This window comes from Megalops cyprinoides, chromosome 6, assembly GCF_013368585.1.
Source record: "Megalops cyprinoides isolate fMegCyp1 chromosome 6, fMegCyp1.pri, whole genome shotgun sequence".
Classification (NCBI taxonomy): domain Eukaryota; kingdom Metazoa; phylum Chordata; class Actinopteri; order Elopiformes; family Megalopidae; genus Megalops; species Megalops cyprinoides.
Window position 1 is genome coordinate 20705918 of NC_050588.1, and position 20349 is coordinate 20726266.

At 47.7% G+C, this 20349-nt stretch overlaps 1 protein-coding gene across 1 annotated transcript in view; it reads left to right on the plus strand.

Moving 5' to 3' along the window:
- dnah1 (dynein, axonemal, heavy chain 1) overlaps nt 1-19392 on the plus strand; it is a 39897-nt gene extending 20505 nt beyond the window's left edge. Inside the window, 35 exon segments of the mRNA XM_036530946.1 lie at nt 70-227; nt 435-608; nt 1661-1839; nt 2017-2247; nt 2677-2873; nt 3094-3229; nt 3392-3600; nt 3697-3868; nt 3998-4189; nt 4472-4582; nt 4729-4914; nt 5325-5516; nt 6369-6536; nt 7220-7411; nt 7987-8118; nt 8919-9044; nt 9422-9541; nt 10098-10247; nt 10955-11115; nt 11487-11712; nt 12608-12803; nt 13488-13639; nt 13751-13947; nt 14186-14330; nt 14441-14599; nt 15046-15177; nt 15317-15487; nt 15600-15779; nt 16097-16273; nt 16395-16565; nt 16886-17016; nt 17312-17456; nt 17940-18146; nt 18247-18481; nt 19044-19392. Of these exon segments, the coding sequence (XP_036386839.1) occupies nt 70-227; nt 435-608; nt 1661-1839; nt 2017-2247; nt 2677-2873; nt 3094-3229; nt 3392-3600; nt 3697-3868; nt 3998-4189; nt 4472-4582; nt 4729-4914; nt 5325-5516; nt 6369-6536; nt 7220-7411; nt 7987-8118; nt 8919-9044; nt 9422-9541; nt 10098-10247; nt 10955-11115; nt 11487-11712; nt 12608-12803; nt 13488-13639; nt 13751-13947; nt 14186-14330; nt 14441-14599; nt 15046-15177; nt 15317-15487; nt 15600-15779; nt 16097-16273; nt 16395-16565; nt 16886-17016; nt 17312-17456; nt 17940-18146; nt 18247-18481; nt 19044-19165 (5932 nt within the window). The 3' untranslated portion in view covers nt 19166-19392.
- The last annotated feature ends 957 nt before the right edge of the window (nt 19393-20349 follow it).

Here is a 20349-nt window from a genome sequence, read left to right on the forward strand (position 1 = left end):
AGCCGTGATTGACTGTGACTGATTGAGATTTGCCTGTGAGTGATTGTGATTGGTTCTCCTTCCTGCCAGGCGGAAAGGTGTCTTTGGACCCCCATTGGGAAAGTACTACATCTTCTTCATTGATGACCTTAACATGCCGATGCTGGAGACCTATGGCGCCCAGCCCCCCATTGAGCTTCTCCGGCAGTGGATGGACCATGGTGGCTGGTATGACAGGAAGCAGATCGGTGAGGACCACACCCACATCACCACAGCTCCTGCACAGCTCCTGACCGCTTGCCCAATTCATACAAAAATGTCAAAATATCTACTTTAAATGTTGAATTGTGTGACTACAGAAGATATTTATTTCAGCCTATGGATTTCATGCCATTTCAATGCTGCCATGACTGTTTTAAACTAGAAAACTGGAGTGAGCCCCCTCTGTTTGACAGGAACCTTCAAACGCCTGGTGGACATCAACTTTGCCTGCGCCATGGGCCCCCCTGGAGGGGGCAGGAATCCCATCACCCAGCGGTTCACCCGTCACTTCAACTTCCTGTCCTTCACAGAGATGGATGACAGCAGCAAGAGGAAGATCTTCTGCACCATCCTGGGCAACTGGATGGGTGAGTTAATGGGGCTCTAGGGGCTCTGCTTTTCAGGAGGGGGTGTGAGGGACATCTTGACTTAGATAAGACAGAGTTGTGGGGTTACGTGTTATGGTAGTAAACACGAAAAGTTCAGATTGCAGTGTCTGTATTGCTGTTCTAACACATTGATAATGAGAGGTATAGTGCCAGCCTCTTCTAACTGGATTTATGTTGTTTTACAGATGGAAACATGAGTAAAAAGGATCGAGGCAGTAAGTCAGAGCAGAGCAGAGCTGATAAAGAGACACAGACAGTGAGAGTGACCACCACTGAAGAAAGAAAATTTTCTCTTTGGTTTCAGTGTAATTCAGAGTGGTGTTACTGCAGAGAGAGGAGAATCAATACTGCTTTACCTGTTCTTTGATTAATATACATTATCACCGTGTCTTGTGTATCAGTAAATGAACAATTTGCATTGCATTTATGTAGCACCTCTCAAAGGTGGAGCGTGATGGAGGAAGATTTAATGAATGTAAATCCACCAGATATGTAGCGCCTATTTGGGTTATGCACATCTGTTTTACTCTAAAAATCTTGCTACACATCAGTTTATGTAGAAGGGTTAGGATTTATTGAGTCAAATACGCAGATGGGTGATTAGATGGCCTGACTGAGACCTTGGCTAGGGATCTGGGGTGTACCACTGCTCTTTGCAGTGTTGAGCCTTATGATCTGAGCAAAGCACAGTGTCCCCAGCACCATAGTCGGTAAGTGGTGTTCTGCATGGTCTAGAGAGAACACTGCCCTACACTGCCACCCCAACACCAATTCCAGTAGCAGCCTGATTTTCCAAGGTCTCCCATCCACTGGCTAAGTGCAGTTCTGCTTAGCATCAACCATCAGACTCACAAATCTACAGGGTGATGTGGCTTCGGGCATATTGGAAAAAGATTTGGGGTTTGGGGGATTATAATGAAGGGGACCTGAGGATGAGCTGCAAGGGACTGTTTTAAGGAGGACCTATGTGCATGAGCCACTGGATTTGGGGCATGACCTCTGACTGGCAATGTCTGGCCTGTGACCTCCAGGGCCAGTTGAGGAGATACAGCCACTGAACGTGCCCCTGGTGAATGCCACAATCAAGGTCTACTCCACCATTACCTCCCAGCTACTGCCAACGCCTGCCAAGTCCCACTACACCTTCAACCTGCGTGACCTGTCCAAAGTCTTCCAGGGCATCCTGATGGGAGAGGCCAAAATGTTTGGGGTAAAGGATGAGGAGTGCCCCTGGCCCAATTCACTGTTTTCAGCCTCATTCCGGAATTATTTTCAGTTAATATTAATACTCACCATTGAGGTGAAATTTATACATCACCTGGTCTTGCCTGTTAAGATGGTATGTAGTGGATTGATTTGTCTGACACTCTTCATGGTTTATACGCAGGATAAGCTGAAGCTGCTGCAGCTCTGGTACCATGAGAGCTGCCGGGTCTTCCAGGACCGCCTGGTGAGCGAAGAGGACCGGTGCTGGTTTGACCAGCTGCTGCAGGCTCGGATTGAGGAGTTTGAGTGCTCCTTTGAGGAGGTGGTGCCCACCCAGCCTGTCCTATTCGGGGACTTCATGGTCCCGAATGCCACCAATAAAGTGTACCAGCTCGTTGAGGACAAAGAGAGGGTGAGGCCCTGTCATATTCACATTCATTACATTATTGTCTCAGTAAATGTCCAGCTGTATAAGTGAAGCTTCAAATCTAGAATAAGAGAATCTGCTAAGCAACTGTAATGTAATGCAGTATGTTATCTAAAAAAAGCTGTGCAGACGCTGCTTGGTAATTGCATTGTGTATATACTTGTGAGTGCTGTTGTGTCATTGGTTACTGAAATCAAATGCATCACTGCCTACTTACAGCTGCTCTCCATTCTTAGATGGCATATTTTGTGTTACCATTTTATTGCCTTTTCTATAGTCTTTCTGTTAGGACTGTTATGAGCTGTGAGGATTCATTGTGCTCATTAAAGGGTGTTTTCTTGTGTGTTATACTGGACCATGCCATTGGGCCTGGTCCTGGTTGGGAGATGTTCATCTCTGCTCTGTGTTCTGTAGCTGTCTTCTGTGCTGGAAGAGTACATGGAAGACTATAACCAGATCAGCACCACCAAGATGAAGCTGGTTCTCTTCATGGACGCCATCCAGCACGTGTGTCGGATCAGCCGCATCCTACGTCAGCCTCTCGGCAATGCTCTGCTGCTGGGGGTCGGGGGCAGCGGACGCCAGTCCCTCACCAAGATGGCCACCCACATGTGAGACATGCATAGCTATACACAGCTGCACTGTACCTCACCAAAATGGCAACCCAACACACAGATTCCCTTATCCACGCTAGAGTGGATTCCCTTCAAACAGCTTCAGTGTTGATCTGCAAGATTGGCACCCTCATGCAATACGTGGACACCTACACAGTTTCACGTTGTCTCTCTTAATTGTGTTTCCATTCCTACCTGTAATTGGTTTCATCCACAGGGCTGATTATGAGTGCTTCCAGATCGAACTGTCCAAAAACTATGGCCAGTCTGAGTGGAGGGACGATATCAAAAAGATCATGCTGAAGGCTGGCCTGCAAAATGAGCCAATCACTTTCCTGTTCGTGGACACACAGGTAAGCTCGTTACACAGTGTACAGTACACATTTTCACAGGTAAGCACAAGCACATGTGAATATGCAGCATCAAAGTATCTCCTCTCTGACAAACATACACACGCGTGCACACGCACACACTTGCTGACACAGTTGTCCTTCATCCCTCTGTGCTGGTTTCAGATCAAGTGTGAGTCGTTCCTGGAGGACATAAACAACATCCTGAACTCGGGCGATGTTCCCAACCTGTACGCGCTGGACGAGCAGGACCGCATCCTCAACGGCATGAAGCCCGTGGTGCAGGACCTGGGCCTGCAGCCCACCAAGACCAACCTGATGGCAGCCTACATCAAGAGGGTCCGCACTAATATCCACACCGTGCTGTGCATGAGGTGAGGTTGTCGCTATCACTATGAACCAACATGCCTCTGTGTTTTGAGTACTGGGACCCCTGTATGTGACCTCTCTTCCCCCTCGTGCCTCTGCAGTCCGATTGGGGAGGTGTTCCGGGCCCGTCTCAGGCAGTTCCCCTCCCTGGTTACCTGCTGCACCATCGACTGGTTTAGCGCCTGGCCAGAGGAGGCGCTCCAGTCCGTCGCCGCCTCCTTCCTCACCGAGCTGCCGGAGCTGGAGGCGGGGGCAGCTGTGCTGACGGGGCTGGTAAGGGGGTGGGGCCGTGGGGAAGGGGGTGGAGGTGCAAGGGAGGGACTGCAGGGTGGAGAAATGGGAAGATGTGTGGGATTAGGCAGAGGGTGACGGATGTCTCCCCCCTGTCTCCTGTCCCTTCAGACCACAATGTGCATGGAGATCCACCAGGGTGTGGCCAGGAAGTGCGAGCAGTACCTGGCAGAGCTTTCACGGCACAACTACATCACGCCCAAGAGCTACCTGGATTTGCTAGGCATCTTCTCTGCCCTCATTGGCCGCAAGAAGCAGGAACTGCACAGTGCCAGGCAACGCATGAAGACAGGCCTGGACAAGGTTCCTACAGAAAATCTTCTTATATTCTTCATTGTTGCCTCTGGCCGTCTGACTGTTTGCGTCTGTGCAACTGTACTGACTACTGGACATACAGTAATGTCTCTGTGCGTCTCTGTCTCTGTCTGTCTTTGTGTGCCTCTGTCTGTCTGTATGTCTCTCTATGTGTCTCTGAGTTTCTCTGTGTGTTTTTGTATTTGATTGTCTCTGTATTTGTCTGTCTCACTGTCAATGTGTTTCTGTGTGTCCTTCTCTGTGACCTCTCATGTCCCTGTGCTGCCGCAGCTGCTGAACACAGCGGAGGATGTCAGTAAGATGCAGGAGGAGCTGGAGACAATGAGGCCCATGCTTGAGGAGGCAGCACGGGAAACCCTGGTTACCATGGAGCAGATCAAGGTAGGGGCAATAGGTATGGCTACAGCTTGCGTGTCAGCATTCAACAGCATTCAAATTCAAATGTGTGTGTGTGTGTATTTGCCTGTGTGTGTTTGTGTGTATGTGTACGTGTGTGTATTTGCCTGTGTGTGTGTGTGCGTGTACAGAAAGACACGGCAGTTGCTGAAGTGACTCGCTCAGAGGTCCAGGCAGAGGAGGCCAAAGCCTCAGCAAAGGCTGCTAAAGCCCAGGCCATCGCTGACGATGCCCAGAAGGACCTGGATGAGGCACTGCCTGCGCTGGACGCTGCCCTCGCCAGCCTTAAGTCCCTCAACAAGAACGACGTTACTGAGGTACCACGCTCCAGATTTTACTGTTACCCAGGCCGGGCTCACACTCACACTGACATCTCACTGTACCCAGTACCATGGTGCCACCATTGAGCAATTTTCATTATTCATAAAAAAGCTATTTATAAAAGTAGTCTGGAAACAGATAGCGAGCAGGACATAAATGAGTCATAAATTTCCAGTGTAAGACTGAAATTTAAATTTTTTTTTAAAAAAAGTTTAAAAATCATTATTTTAAAAATGTCCATCAGGTATTTTCATGCTTGTTGTTAGCCTTGATATAAAACATAAAATGACTTGAGCAGAGATATAGTGTATAATATGTATTATAACATCAAGTGGCCTTGCTCCTATCATGGGGGTGCAGACGAAGCCATATGTCTTACAGAAACTTTTGTGGGTGTGCCCTGCAGGTGCGGGCATTGCAGAGGCCCCCTCAGGGTGTGAAACTGGTCATCGAAGCCCTCTGCATTTTGAGGGGCATTAAGCCAAAGAAGGTGGCTGGGGAAAAGCCTGGCACTAAGGTAGATGACTACTGGGAGCCAGGCAAAGGCCTGCTGCAGGACCCGGGCAAGTTCCTGGAGAGCCTGTTCAAATTCGACAAGGTAAGGCAGGGCTAAGGCGCAAAGACCAATGAGGGAGACTGAAAACACGCTCCACCCACTTTCTCTTCTAGCCCCAGATGAGCTGTGTAATAATTGAAGTTCCAACAAAATCAGACATTGTGTGAATTTAGCATTGGTTATCTGTCAATTCCTGAATTAAGCACCAAACAACAAGTGTGTAATAAGGTTGTTAATGGAATTTAATGCTTTTTTGCTATTGAGAAGTGGAGAGTAATATGTACAGTACCAGTCAAAAGTTTGGACACACCTTTCTTTATTTTTATTATTTTCTACCTTTTAGGATTATAGTAAAGACATCAAAACTATAAAATAACACAAATGGAATTATGCATTTAAACAAATGAAAACTATCTTATATTTTAGATTCTTCAAAGTAGCCAAAAATATATTTTTATAAATTAATTTTTTTTTTAAAGAAATTCATACAAAGGCATCACTTTCACTGTTTATATTTGTCTAAGAAACAGATTTCAAGCATTTAAGCACAAGTCTTTGAATGTTTCCCATTATCTTAATCAGGTATGTCCAAACTTTTGACTGGTACTGTAGGTACTGCTGTAACCACATCAAAAATTCATATCAATTTAATGCATATATGTATATGTACAAACACATACATATTTGAGGACTGTATCTTTTCAACATTAAAGATCTTTTTGATAGATTTTTAATATTCTGTTTAATTTGATGATCTGGAAGGTTGAGATTTTCCCTCAGAAATGCGCTCATCAAAATTATCAGCACAGACAACAAGGTTTTTGCGGAACAGCAGCCCAGAAAGAGGATTTTCCATGAAGCTCTCTCATCAGCAATGCTCATTTTCCTCAACAGGACAACATCCCAGACAATGTGATCAAGATGGTCCAACCGTACATAGACAATGAGGAGTTCCAGCCCGCCTCTATCGCTAAAGTGTCCAAGGCCTGCAAGTCCATCTGCGAGTGGGTGCGCGCCATGCACATGTACCACTTCGTGGCCAGGGGGGTGGAGCCCAAAAGGGTAAGGCCTGGTGTAGGCGTATCTGGAGTCTCTAAGTTGATTTTTCTTTCACAGCTGTGGGCAGAAGGCACTGCGAGGACAGCTCTCAGAGAGGCTGTCTACAGTTAGGCGAGAGGAGAGAGAGGTCATTAGTTTGTTACTCTCTCATCCTTAGTGTGCAGTTCATCTGAGAACAGTGTTACACTAAGTGTCCTTCTCCTTATGCTGTCAATAATGTTTCTGCTCTAACGCAGGGCTGTTTTTAAGGTCAGGATTCCAGAATAGTCATCCCTCTAGCATGTTGTGGCTGCCCCTACCTGTGCAGTATGACAGTGCTAGATGGATGTGATTTTATGTTGTTTTGTCAGATATTTTTCTAATCTTCCCTTCCATTAACTTACTAAAAAGAAATTTTTAGAGCTCTTTTTTGCATGTCTGAGGATAAATTTGCCCTGTGCCTGTCTGTGTTGTTGAAGCTGTGTCAGTATGCCTTCCTCATTAGACACCTTTAGAACACAGCTGCTGTCTACCACTGTCAGTGGGGTATCTAACAGCAGACGGGAGGGACATATGGTAACTCCAGTGCCCTGTCTCTAACCCCCTCTCTTCCATCACCCCCATCTGTTCTGTCCTGTCCTTGACTTCCCCAACACCTCCACCCCCCCCCACCCCCCACCCCACCGACCTTCTGTCTGTCTGAACAGCAAGCGCTCCGGGAGGCTCAGGAGGACCTGGATGCGACCCAGAAGATCCTGGACGAGGCCAAAGGGAAGCTGGCTGTTGTGGAGGAGGGCATCGCTTCCCTAGAGGCCACGTACCGCGACTGCCTGGCCAAGAGGGACGAGCTGGACCACAAGTGCTCGCTGTGCGAGGCGAGGCTGGTCCGGGCCGACAAGGTCAGCCTGACAGCGCACCGTGCGACTCAATGCGCTGCACAAACCACTGTGCCAACACACAACACCACCAACCAATAAACCGCACCACAACGCCCACTGCAGGAAACACCTCGACTGTACCACCAAACAATATCTTCATCTGTCATACCACACAAAAGCAGCTTTCCTGCTGGTCATGGCAGGTATACACTACACCCCTGCCACCCTGAGTGGCTTGACTGTGCAGGTTCCAGCAGAGGGATCAGAAAGCCCACCTTCAGTAGGTGAGAAATGCCATGCATGTAGAGTAGCTGTCCCTCAAATCAGCTTTTCCCAGGCACACCTACTCTGCACCGCATGGTGCTGGCAGACACAGCCCAAAGATACGTGCTCCCATACACAAGTCTGTTTGTGTGTGAATTTATTAGTAAATACACTTTTTAGGGGCTTCATCTACAGCTTCTCTAACTGTATGCAGTCTAGTCTTCTATGACTACATGTCCAGCCGTGAGTCTGTATGCTGACTGGTGACACCCACACACACGCATGTGCATGGCGTAACGTGTAACCGTGTTTGTGCCGTCGTGTGAGCGCAGCTGATCGGTGGGTTGGCGGATGAGAAGGTGCGCTGGAGTGAGACGGTGCAGAACCTGGAGTACATGGTGAACAACGTGTCGGGCGACGTGCTGCTGGCGGCGGGATACGTGGCGTACCTGGGCCCCTTCACCGTGAGTGCTGTCTCTCCCACTGATGCTGACTGACAGGGTAGCTAGTGAGGGTGAGGTACTGGGAGCAGGTGGCTGGAACCAGGGACTATTTTATAAGTGTTTGAGTAAGCTGTTTGTTTTTATAATGGATATTTCAGTTAGGCTGTGTGTAATTTGAGTTCTGTTACGCGTTACTTAACTGATGGTGTGTGTTGTGTCAGTAATTATCCAAGTTGTATGAGTAAGGATGTATGTTGTTTGAGAATTGGTGTATGTTGTTTCAGTTGCATTTGTTACTGCACTGGAGTATTTGAGTTGACATATAATGATGTAAGTTATTTCTCTAAGTATGCATGATGCACAGGTAAGGATTTGTGTTGTTCTAGTAATAATGTGTGTTATCTGAGTAAGGAAGTGTGTTGGTTCAGTATGGGTACATTACGTATGAATAATGGTGTGCGTTTTTTCAATAATAGTGTGTTTTTTCAGTAGGGGTGTGATTATATGAGTAACAGTGCACAATGTGTGAGTATGGTATGAATGTTGTAGGAGTACAGGTGCATGTTTTTTCAGTGATGGTGTGTGTTGTTTTACTAAAGCTATGCCTATTTGAGTGAGGATACATGATGCAAGGATATGGGTGAGTGCAGTTTCAGTAATAGTGTGTTGTTTCAGTTATTTTGCATGTTGTTTCAGTAAAGGTGAGTGCTGTTTCAGTAAGAGTGTGTTGTTTCAGTTATGTTGCCTGTTGTGTCAATAAAGGTGATTGTTGTTTCTGTAATGTTGCATGTTATATAAATAAAGATGTGTGATATCTGCAGGGCGAGTACAGGGCAGCCATGGCTAAAGAGTGGTTACAGAGGTTCAAGGAGCTTGGTGTTCCACACACAGAGGAGCCCGATCTGATCAGCACACTTGGCGACAAGGTCAAGATCCGATCCTGGCAGGTCAGAACCGCTCAGACCAGAACAGAGCCGCTCACCGCTTAGAGCTGCTGCTAACATAATGAATGCACTGCACATTCAAATTTTTCTGAATCACAGAATATGAAGCTTGAGAATATGGAAACCCGTCTGCTGTCTGTGGCAGCAGCTTCCAGAAATGATTGTGCAAATGTGATCTAAATGACCCAGCCTGGTCATTATTACCTTCTTATGTTAATGTATGCTGTATCTATGCTTATGTTCCTACTTAGGTAAATTCTGTCTTTTTTATCCTTTTATGCATGGGTTTCTGTGTGCGTATGCATTGGTACATGTATCACGTGTGTGTGTGTGTGTGTGTGTGTGTGTGTGTGTACATTGGTATGCGTGTGTGTGTGTAGATCACAGGGCTGCCAAAGGACGTTCTGTCAGTGGAGAATGGGGTGATCACACAGTATTCTCAGCGCTGGCCATTGTTCATAGACCCACAGGGACAAGCCAACAAATGGATCAAAAACATGGTGAGAGCCTAGACTGTCCATGGTACACTGCTCCATATTACACTGCTGAGACTCTGGAGAATATATTCCAGACCAGAGTCCAATTCTACAGCCCTTCAAGACTACAGTCAGTTTTAGAACAAAACTCATAAGCCTTAGTACAAATATTAGTAGTTTGTTCTCTTAGCACAAATACTACAATCCTGGAAAATCCCAAGCAAGTGCACTGCAAGTGAAGCTGGCAAATGTGACTGGGCTGCTGCAGAAATAATGGAGCTGGGGCTGACACACCACACCAATCTGAAATCTGGGAATCGTACTCTTTGCTACCATCTCAGGACTGAGCCTCAAGTGCCACTGGTCACTTGCTTTGCACAGTAGCATGAAAAAATATGCAATGAATCCAAAATCATAATGTGTACTAGGTTTTACTCATATGCCATATACAAAGCACTGTATTGTCTAAAGGAATGAATTTCATATCCTCTTAATCACAGTTGCGTTTATGAAATGATGGTAATTGCAGGCATATAAGTCCTTCCTGTTAATGTAGTGAACCCACGTCCTGTGACTTCAGGAGCGTGAAGCTGGATTGGATGTGATGAAGCTGAGCGATCGGGACTTCCTGCGCAGTCTGGAGAATGCCATTCGTTTCGGAAAACCCTGCCTGCTGGAGAACGTGGGCGAGGAGCTGGACCCTGCTCTGGAGCCTGTTCTGCTGCGTGAAGTCTGTACTCAACACAGGACACGCTCAACACTGGGCTCACTCACCACACTCAGGGCTGAACACACACAACATGTGACTCACTCACCACACTCAGCACTGAACACGCTCAACACTTGACATTCAAAAACACATTTAACACTAAACACAGTTAACACTGGACTTGTTCAATGCTGGACTCGCTTAGCCTCAACACTGAAGATACACAACACTGAACTCACTGAACACACTGAACACTTTATACCCTCAACACTGACCTTACTCAATACTGAACTTGCAGAAGAAACACTTTGTGATCTCACTCAACACAATCAGCAGTGAGCTCAGTGAACTCACTGTTTACTGTAGACTAAAACATGCCATCAGCAATGCAGAGAAAGAGCACATCTGGAGTTGCTTTGTTTGTCATAAAGTGATTGTGCTTTCACAATTCAGCTCAGCTCTGTGTGATTGCTAGGTGAGATGTGCTTGTATGCCGTGTGTGTGTGTTGACTTTTACAGTGTTACATGCATATATGTAGTGAGATGTGCAATGTTATGTGTGTGTGCTAAGATGTGCAGTATCACATGCCTGTTTGTGTGTTGAAACGTGCAGTGCTGCACATATGTTTGTGTGCTGAGGTGTGCAGTGTTACTGTGTGTGTGAAATGTGCCGGTTTGCATGTGTGGATTGAGATGTGCAGTGTTACATACATGTTTCCGTTCCACAGACCTTCAAGCAGCAGGGCAGCACAGTGATGAAACTGGGAGACACCATCATCCCCTACCATGATGACTTCAAGATGTACATCACCACCAAACTGCCCAATCCACACTATTCCCCCGAGATCTCCACCAAAGTGACCCTCATCAACTTCACCCTGTCGCCCAGGTACTGACCGATCCCCGCACCAAAACATTACTATTTCCTCTTAGCATCAACCTTAGATTATTATGTTATGATTTCAACTCTCTACTCGAATATACCCAGTCCCTAAATATATCAGCCATTGACCAAATGGGGTAGGTACTCAGGTTTGGGGTGAGCGCTGATACAGGAAAGTTTTGGGTGGCTCTGATACTGGCAGGTTTGGGGTGAGGTGTGTCCCAGGCGGGTTTTGAGAAAAGGTCCGTTACAGGCAGGTCAGCTGTGGGGTTTTACACTGGCAGGTCAGGGATAAGGTGTTACACTGGCAGGCTTTAGGGTGAGGTCTGACACTGGCAGGCTTTGGGCTGAGGTCTGACATTGGCCTCTGACCACAGTGGCCTGGAGGATCAGCTGCTGGGCTGTGTGGTGGCAGAGGAGCGGCCAGACTTGGAGGAGGCCAAGAACCAGCTGATTGTGAGCAGCGCACGCATGAAGCAGGAGCTGAAGGAGATCGAGGATCAGATCCTGTTCCGGCTGAGCTCCGTAGAGGGGAACCCAGTGGACGATGAGGAGCTGATCAGGGTGCTGGGGGCCTCAAAGATCAAAGCAGCTGAGATAGAGGTTAGTCCCTGTAGCCAATTACACAGCTGTCGCACCCAAACACTGATCAGCTTCAGAAAGTGACCCCCATGGTGTTTTATCAGTGTTTCAGTGCTGTGTATTTTTCAAAAGGATTTTAATTTCACCCATGTCCATACAACCAGGGAACATATTGTTTCAGTTGTCTCAACAATAGCCTTAGAACTTATACACCTATAGAATTTTACATTAAATACAGTAGGACTGGGGCGCCAGTACGGCTCAACCACTAAAAGGTTGAGCAGTACAGCCTGGGTTTGATCGCAGCCGTGTCATTGACTGACGACGACCAGGGTCTTATAGCGCTGATTCCACTGGTGGCAGTGGGGAGGGTAGGTCAGCGTGCGGCTCGTTTCATAGGTAACAGTGACCCCTGTTGGCCAGTTAAGGTAGTCGCATAAAACAGCAAAGTCTAGGAGGACAGTGTGTTAGTTTCACCCCCCCCCCTTCTATTGACAGTGGGGGTCATAGCTGCAGAGCACATACTGTACAATTGGGCATTCCAGATTTTTAAGAAAATGTTTTTGTGGGGAGCATTGGGCATTCCAAATTTAAAAAAATATATAAATCAGCACTAAATACTGTTCAAAAGTTCACATCAAAAATGTTTCTATGACTGTCAAATGGTGTTGATACATGCCAAAGTCCTTTCCTGCTGATTGCAGCTCAGATATAAAACTGCTATTGCCCATCATGAAATCTTTACATCAGTGCTGAATGACATGAATGAGCCCCTTCCCTGTGTGGAATATTGAGATCCTTGGATGAAAGGATGCATGTAAATGCAGTGTGCTGTAATAAATGTTTATCAGTGACAGATTAGTGTCAGTTACACGTGAGCGCGAGTCCAGTCTCTCTGAACTCTGCTGTATCGCAGGCGAAAGTGATGGTGGCTGAGGAGACGGAGCGGGACATTGACGCCACGCGGCTGGAGTACGTGCCGGTGGCCGTGCGCACGCAGATTCTCTTCTTCTGCGTCTCGGACCTCTCTAATGTCGACCCCATGTACCAGTACTCCCTCGAGTGGTTCCTGGGCATCTTCATGGCGGGCATCGCCAACTCTGAAAAAGCGGGTACCGTACCCTCACTATGTATTACCAAGACACCCTACACCTTATGCTGTATGTTTCATAGATTGGAGTCCTGCATTGTACTGCCATTCCGCAACTCCATAAAACTGCACAGTGCCCCAACACCTTCTACGCCTTCTTCTGCCATACACAGGCATACCTTACATGACTGTAATGTACCACTGTACACATCTCCCACACACTGTACTCCTGTTCACTCCAATACACACTACCCTGTCTGCTTACATACTTCACACTGTACCCCATACACACAGACTACTCTACACTTATACACACATGCTCTCTGCACTTACACACAGGGCAAAATACCCTATATATGTCTCACTGTACCACACAAATACCTCTTTATCTCTAAACAGACACTCTGCTGTATGTCTGCGTAGATTGCTCTGTACCCTTACACACTGTGCTGTACCTAAATAAACACTGCACTATATTGTACCCTCACACACACCACACTGTATCTCTACAAACAGCACAATATCCCACAAACATTAACACAGTTTGCCTTACACACAGCACATTAAGGTCAACACTTTGCTGTGTCCCACTCACAATAGGTGGTGTTAAATGTATTCCAGTGCACCTGATTCCATGATTCTAGCTTTGGTTTTGTGTAGTCCTGTGGACTCACTGGCTGTGATGGTGTGTCTGTGTGTCACGCAGATACGGTGGCGCAGCGGATCACCAACATCAACGAGTTCTTCACCTTCAGCCTGTACTGCAACGTGTGCCGGAGCCTGTTCGAGAAACACAAGCTGATGTTCGCCTTCCTGCTGTGCGCTCGCATCATGATGAACGAGAACAAGATCGACATGGTGAGGCGGAAATCCTAGCCTCCTCATTCCTCCGTGTTCAGTTTCTGTGGTGCTCAGGGGGTCCTCCAGTGTTGAGTGTTCCTCAGGCGCAACATGTGTCCCCTGTCCCAGGCGGAATGGCGCTACATGCTGTCGGGGGGCATGGCCCAGGACCAGCTCCCCAACCCTGCAGTCGATTGGCTGTCTGACAGGGCGTGGCAGGACATCCTTGGTTTGAGTGCCCTGCCCACCTTCGGCCATTTGGCAGAGAGTTTCCCACAGCATGTCACCGGATTCCGGGCCATCTTCGACAGCAGCCAGCCACACAGGTCGCAGCACTAACACACACACACTCATGCACACACTCACATACACAAATGCATACACACACACACACACACACATACACACGCATACACACACACACTCACATATATTCCTATACATACACACACATGCAGGTTCACACATATTGTCATACATGGCATGTGTGTGTTGAATGTGTATGAGTCATGAAGTCACAGCTGATTTTTTGTTGCGTATATGTGTGTGCATATTTGTGTGCAGGGAGCCTCTACCAGGAGAATGGAATGCAAAGCTGGACTCCTTCCAGAAACTGTTGGTTCTGCGCTGCCTCAGAGCTGACCGCCTCACCCACGGCATGCAGGACTTTGTGGCGGCTCAGCTGGGCCAGCGTTTCATCGAGCCTCAGGTGCTTAACCCAACTGAGTGCCACCCCACCTGGATGTCTGACTTCTCATGGTGTTTAAGGACTGCATTCTAACCCTTTCCTCTCTCCCTTTCTCCCCCTCCGTTGCCCAGACATCTGACCTCTCTGTGGTGTTTAAGGAGTCGTCCCCCTCCACCCCTCTCATCTTTGTGCTGTCCCCCGGGACTGACCCTGCTGCTGATCTGTACAAGTTTGCTGAGGTCATGAAGTTCTCCAAGAAGATGAGCGCCATCTCTCTGGGCCAGGGCCAGGTCAGCCATGCAGCCCAGCCGTGTCACCCTGACGCTGTGGGAGAATGTGCCTCTACACACTGGCAGGCTCATTCAGTCTGTGTTTGCTAATGGGGACATTTGCACGCTAATTAAGCACATCATTCCGCCCGCCACTAATTTTTTAACTAATTAGTGATTACATAAATCACTTAGTGTTCAGTGTATCCCGCCAAAAAAGCATGAAGTTCTCAACTCTCCATGAGCTGACATGAAAGTAGTAATTGGTTGAGTCATGGGACCAATTCCACATGAGGAGTCATCTTTTGAATATCGACTCAGCTATGGAACTTTCTAATTAATAGATCTGTCGCCACGTATTATTTGGGACTCATTGCTTTTCTGGCTGTTGTGTTGTGTGACCACTGGTGGTCCTGGCTGCCTTCAGGCCAAAATCAGGCTGTGACGTAGACGAGTGACTGTTTCAGGGCCCATGGGCAGAGGCCATGATGCACAAAGCCATGGAGAAGGGCCACTGGGTCTTCTTCCAGAACTGTCACCTGGCACCCAGCTGGATGCCCTCTCTGGAGAGACTCATCGAGAATATCGATCCCGACAAGGTTAGTCACTGTGCAGCCGCAGAACAATGGGTGATTTGGCTTCCTCTCTGGGGTATAGACCAGACGTTAGGTAAGAAACAGACACCACTAACTCCCAGCACTGTGTTTACAGCTCTCTTCTCTTCTGCTTCTCCTCCAGGTGCAGCGCGACTTCCGCCTCTGGCTGACCAGCCTGCCCAGCAACAAGTTCCCCGTAGCTATCCTGCAAAACGGCTCCAAGATGACCATAGAGCCTCCTCGCGGCATCAAGGCTAATCTGCTGAAGACTTACCTGAGCCTCTCTGATGACTTCTTCGCATCCTGCTCCAGGGTGAGATGCCACAGGGTTCATCTCCTCTCATACCTTCCTCCTCTTTCTCCCTCGGCTTATAGCTCCCCCTGCTGACGACCTGTTGTTGTTGTCACGTCTCTCTCCCTCCCAGACCGGCCAGTTCAAGTCCCTGCTCCTCTCTCTGTGCCTCTTCCACGGGAATGCCATTGAGCGCAGGAAGTTTGGCCCGCTTGGCTTCAACATCCCCTATGAGTTCACGGACGGTGACCTGCGCATCTGCATCAGTCAGCTGAAGATGTTCCTGGACGAGTATCAGGATATCCCCTACAAGGTATTAAAGCCCTGCTCTGTCTGCTAGCCGGGCTTAACTGGGCTTCTGGAAGGAACTTTAAGTACATCTGTCCTTGACATTCTTTCACATTAGAACACATTTGAACTGTCATTCCCAATAAATAACCCTGTGTAAAGATGACTTTATTTGGCAAGTGTTGCCTCTGACAATGGTGTGTGTGTGTGTGTGTGTGTGTTTGTGTGTGTGTGTGTTTGTGTGTGTGTGTGCGCGTGCACGCGTGTTTGTGTGTGTTGTGTAAAAGTCAAGCTGCTAAGTATCTCAGTGACATACAGTATGATGGGTCCTTGTGCCCCCAGGTCCTTAAGTACACAGCAGGCGAGATTAACTATGGTGGCCGTGTGACGGACGATTGGGACCGGCGCTGCATCCTGAATGTTCTGGAAGATTTCTACTGTCCTGCTGTTCTAAGTGAGGAGCACATCTACTCTCCCTCCGGAGTGTACCGTCAGATTAGCACGCAAGAGGACGTCAAGGTGAGGCAAACAGGGGCTCCGATTCGGGATGATAATGTCTCAACCCAGATGTCAACTCATATTCACCAGCTGTTGTGTGATTTGTTGGATGTAGTTTTTGTCATGATGCCTCCATACACAGGGCTACCTGGACTATATCCGCGGCCTGCCCATAAATGACACACCTGAGATCTTCGGTCTCCATGACAATGCCAACATCAGCTTCGCCCAGAATGAGACGTTTGCTCTGCTGGGGGCTGTAGTCAAGCTGCAGCCCAAAGCAGCAGCCAGTGGCGGCAAGGGCAGGGAGGAGGTACACATGCCTAGAATCACAACAGCACAACGGAACACAATGCCACTAGGACAGCCTAACATAACAGCACAGCACAACATAACACGTCTCGTAACACAGCGTAACACAACATAACACAACACAAGAAGAACCCAGGCCAGCACAAATCACAACCCAGCCTTACATAGACATCCCACAGGATAACATAAACCATCACAGTCACAACTTGAAAACAGGACATAACTGAAGGGATTTCTGATGCACTCTTTTTTATGATACTAAACATTCCTGGTTTGAAAATGAGTGTCTGTGCTGAGCGTGCAGCTTGTGTTTCCCTGCAGATTGTAGAGGAGCTTGTTACGGGCATCAAGGATAAGGTTCCTGAGCCCATCAATGTGGAGGAGGTGATGACGAAGTACCCCATTCTGTATGAGGAGTCTATGAACACTGTGCTGATTCAGGAGGTTATCAGGTATGCCAGCCTCCAACAACTTTCCCCAATTCCACATTTCCTTACACTCTCCCACTCATCTCTCTCCTCCCATTATTCTCCCCTCTCTTCTCCTTCCACATTTTTCTCTTCCTTCCTCTCCCCATTCCCTCCCTTGGGGAATGGCTTGTGCTAGACCCATCACTGGACAGAAGTTGTTCATTTTACAGTTTAACCCTCTTCATATAGCATGCCTAACAGTTGTTTTTTCCTATGTAGTGAACCTCTCTCTCCTCCTCCTCCTCCCATTCCCTCTCTCTGTCTCTCTCTCTCCCAGGTATAACAAGCTGCTGGTTGTAATATCCCAGAGCCTCAGTGATCTGGTGAAAGCCCTGAAAGGTTTGGTGGTGATGTCATCAGAGCTGGAGCTGATGGCCAACAGCCTCTTCAATAACTCCGTTCCAGACATGTGGCAGGGCAAGGCAAGAGTCCCTCATACCTGACACTTCATGTTCCCCCACTAAAAGCTTGCTCATTTTCTCTGACGACACCATTCTCGCACAGTTACAGAAGAGAATTACAGACCTGTACAAAACAGTAGTTTCTTTACATTAGTACTTACATGTTTAAACAAGCATTATGAACCTTGATTGAGATCACAAACCAGCATGTGGGGAAATGTGTTGGGTAAAATAGAACAACTTAGTTGCCCTTCCTGTTGTGTGTCTGTCAGTATGTTTTTTTTAAGTTGGTAAATCGATTGTTATCCCTTTCCCTCCTTCCCAGAGCCCCACTGCCCCTCCCACTTCCCTGACCAAAAAGACCTTGAAGACCAAAAGAATTGCCACACACGGCACATTGTAGATTTTAGTGTCTGCCTTATGAATCGATAGGTTAATGTTCTTCTCCCAGGCAGTGTCTGTCAGTGCTGTGCTAAGCTGGATCTATACCTCCTTTCCATGCAGGCATACCCCTCGCTGAAGCCCCTGTCCTCCTGGGTTATGGACCTGCTCCAGAGGATTAACTTCCTGCAGGACTGGATCTCCAACGGAATCCCAGCTGTCTTCTGGATCAGCGGCTTCTTCTTCCCCCAGGCCTTTCTGACCGGCACCATGCAGAACTTTGCCCGCCGCTCCGTCCTCTCTATTGACACGGTTGGCTTCGACTTCCAGGTGAGATGCAGATTCCTGACTGCCAAATATAGCCTCTAGGTCATTGCACTTAAGGCATGATGTTATGCCGTGTGACCCCCCTCTAACCCCGCCCCCACAGGTGATGAAGGAGTCGGTGGAGGAGCTGAAGGAGCGTCCAGACATGGGCTGCTATATCCACGGTTTGTTCCTTGAGGGGGCACGCTGGGATGGCCAGGCAGGGCAGTTGATCGAGTCGCGGCCCAAGGAGCTGTACACTGAGATGGCAGTCATGTGGATGGTGCCTGTGCCCAACCGCAAGCCGCCTCCATCTGGGGTGTATGTCTGTCCCATCTACAAAACCCTCACACGAGCAGGTCAGCAGACTTACCCTCTCACCCCAAGATACACTGCAAACCCAAATAAACACCACACCATACATCCCACACTATAAACCCCCATATAAACAGCACACTATACACCCCATATAAACACCACACCATACACCGCACACTCTATACCTCATAGAAACACCACACCAAACACCCCCATGTAAACACCACATTATACAGCCCATATAAACACCATTGAATACATTCAGAGATGGATGATGAAGAAGACTCCCAAATACAAAACATGTTTTATAGAACATGGGGAGAATGATTCAGGACTCTCTTTTCCTGCTCTGTTGATCACATCTGTGCCACATGCTGAAGATAACCTTGGGACACATGGGGTAACAGTAATAGGACACAGCTGTCTGACTGCCTTGTGAAACTTGATAGAATCTGCTATGTATAGGCAGTCAGATTTCCTGCCCTGGCCAAATCTCCATGACCCAGTTCAGTGACATGGCAGGGCAGGCAGTCCCTCACACAGGAGATAGGCAAGAGAGCAGGGGGTCGGTGTGTCTTAAGTGTCTCTGTGTTTACTCCATAGGAACTCTATCCACCACGGGTCACTCCACCAACTACGTCATCGCTGTGGAGCTGCCCACGGACTGCACCCAGAGGCACTGGATCAAACGGGGTGTGGCACTGATCTGTGCGCTGGACTACTAGAGACCTTACCCCCCCATCACCCCATCCCCATTTCAGTCCCTCTTACAGGAACCTGGGCACTCCTTGGCCATCCACTGTATTAATGTCAGCAGTTAGGACAAGTGTACCTTTGCAGTGGGAACTGAATGGCTTGCTTTGGAGTGAAGTGATGCTTTTCACCTCCACTACCATCGCCATCTTACCACACACACACATACATAGACATACAGTGTCTCAGAGCACTAAGCAGGCACAAAGTGCACTAGAGCATGTTTATTAGGAATTTTTTTGAAAACCTTTAAAAAAAGTCAAGGTTAGGTTTTTCACATTTCCAACAGCAAATCTTTTGTAGTTGTGGCCCTTTAATGGTAAGGGGAAGTGATGGTGAGACAATGACACTTTACTATCTCTTGCACACATTTCCCTTCACTGGTTATTCTGGGATTCAGGCAGCTTTTAGTGACATATCACTCACAGCTGTGAGGTACCCTGTAAGCAGTTTTCACTCAAATGGCTTTCACAGGAACGACTCCAGAGATACCTGAGGGAGCAGCAGTGTGGCCAAAGCCAAGAAAATTCAGTCCATGATGTTTGTGCAAACTTCTGTCTGTATGTTGTATTAAACAGTTATTTGTTTCCTTTTTTGGCTACACCTGCATGAAAATTCCTGTGAAGTGAGCGTTAAAGATGTGCTAATGAGCAGGATGTCACATGGGGTCACTTGACATCTCTTTGTTGCTGGGATTTTGAGTGTGTGCTGTTGGCAGCTGGTATAGTTTTTTTTTTTCCCCAAGGGTAAAACAGCAGTAGAATCTGCAATCATCAGGTTAAATTGCATCACACACAACACCACACTGTAACTGTTACAAGGTTTATAGTACAGGCTTTTTGTCTTTCCTCCTTTCCCTCCCTCTGTCTCTCTGTCGCTCATTTTCTTTGTCTCAGCATCTTCCCTCTCCTTCTGCATGTCTCTTTACTTGGGTCTCGTCTTCCTGGCTGAGACAATCCTTCCAATCACTGAGCCTGTGTCCACATCCTAACTGCCATCACTCTGGTGCCAGAAATATGCTATGAGTGGAACAGCACAGGCCAAGAAGGGGAAATGATGACTGCAATGAGGGAAATGGTTTACAGCTTTCTCTCACATAGACACGTGCTTATGCTTACAACAGTTAAATCTTTCCTCTGTACTTTCAGTAAGTCCT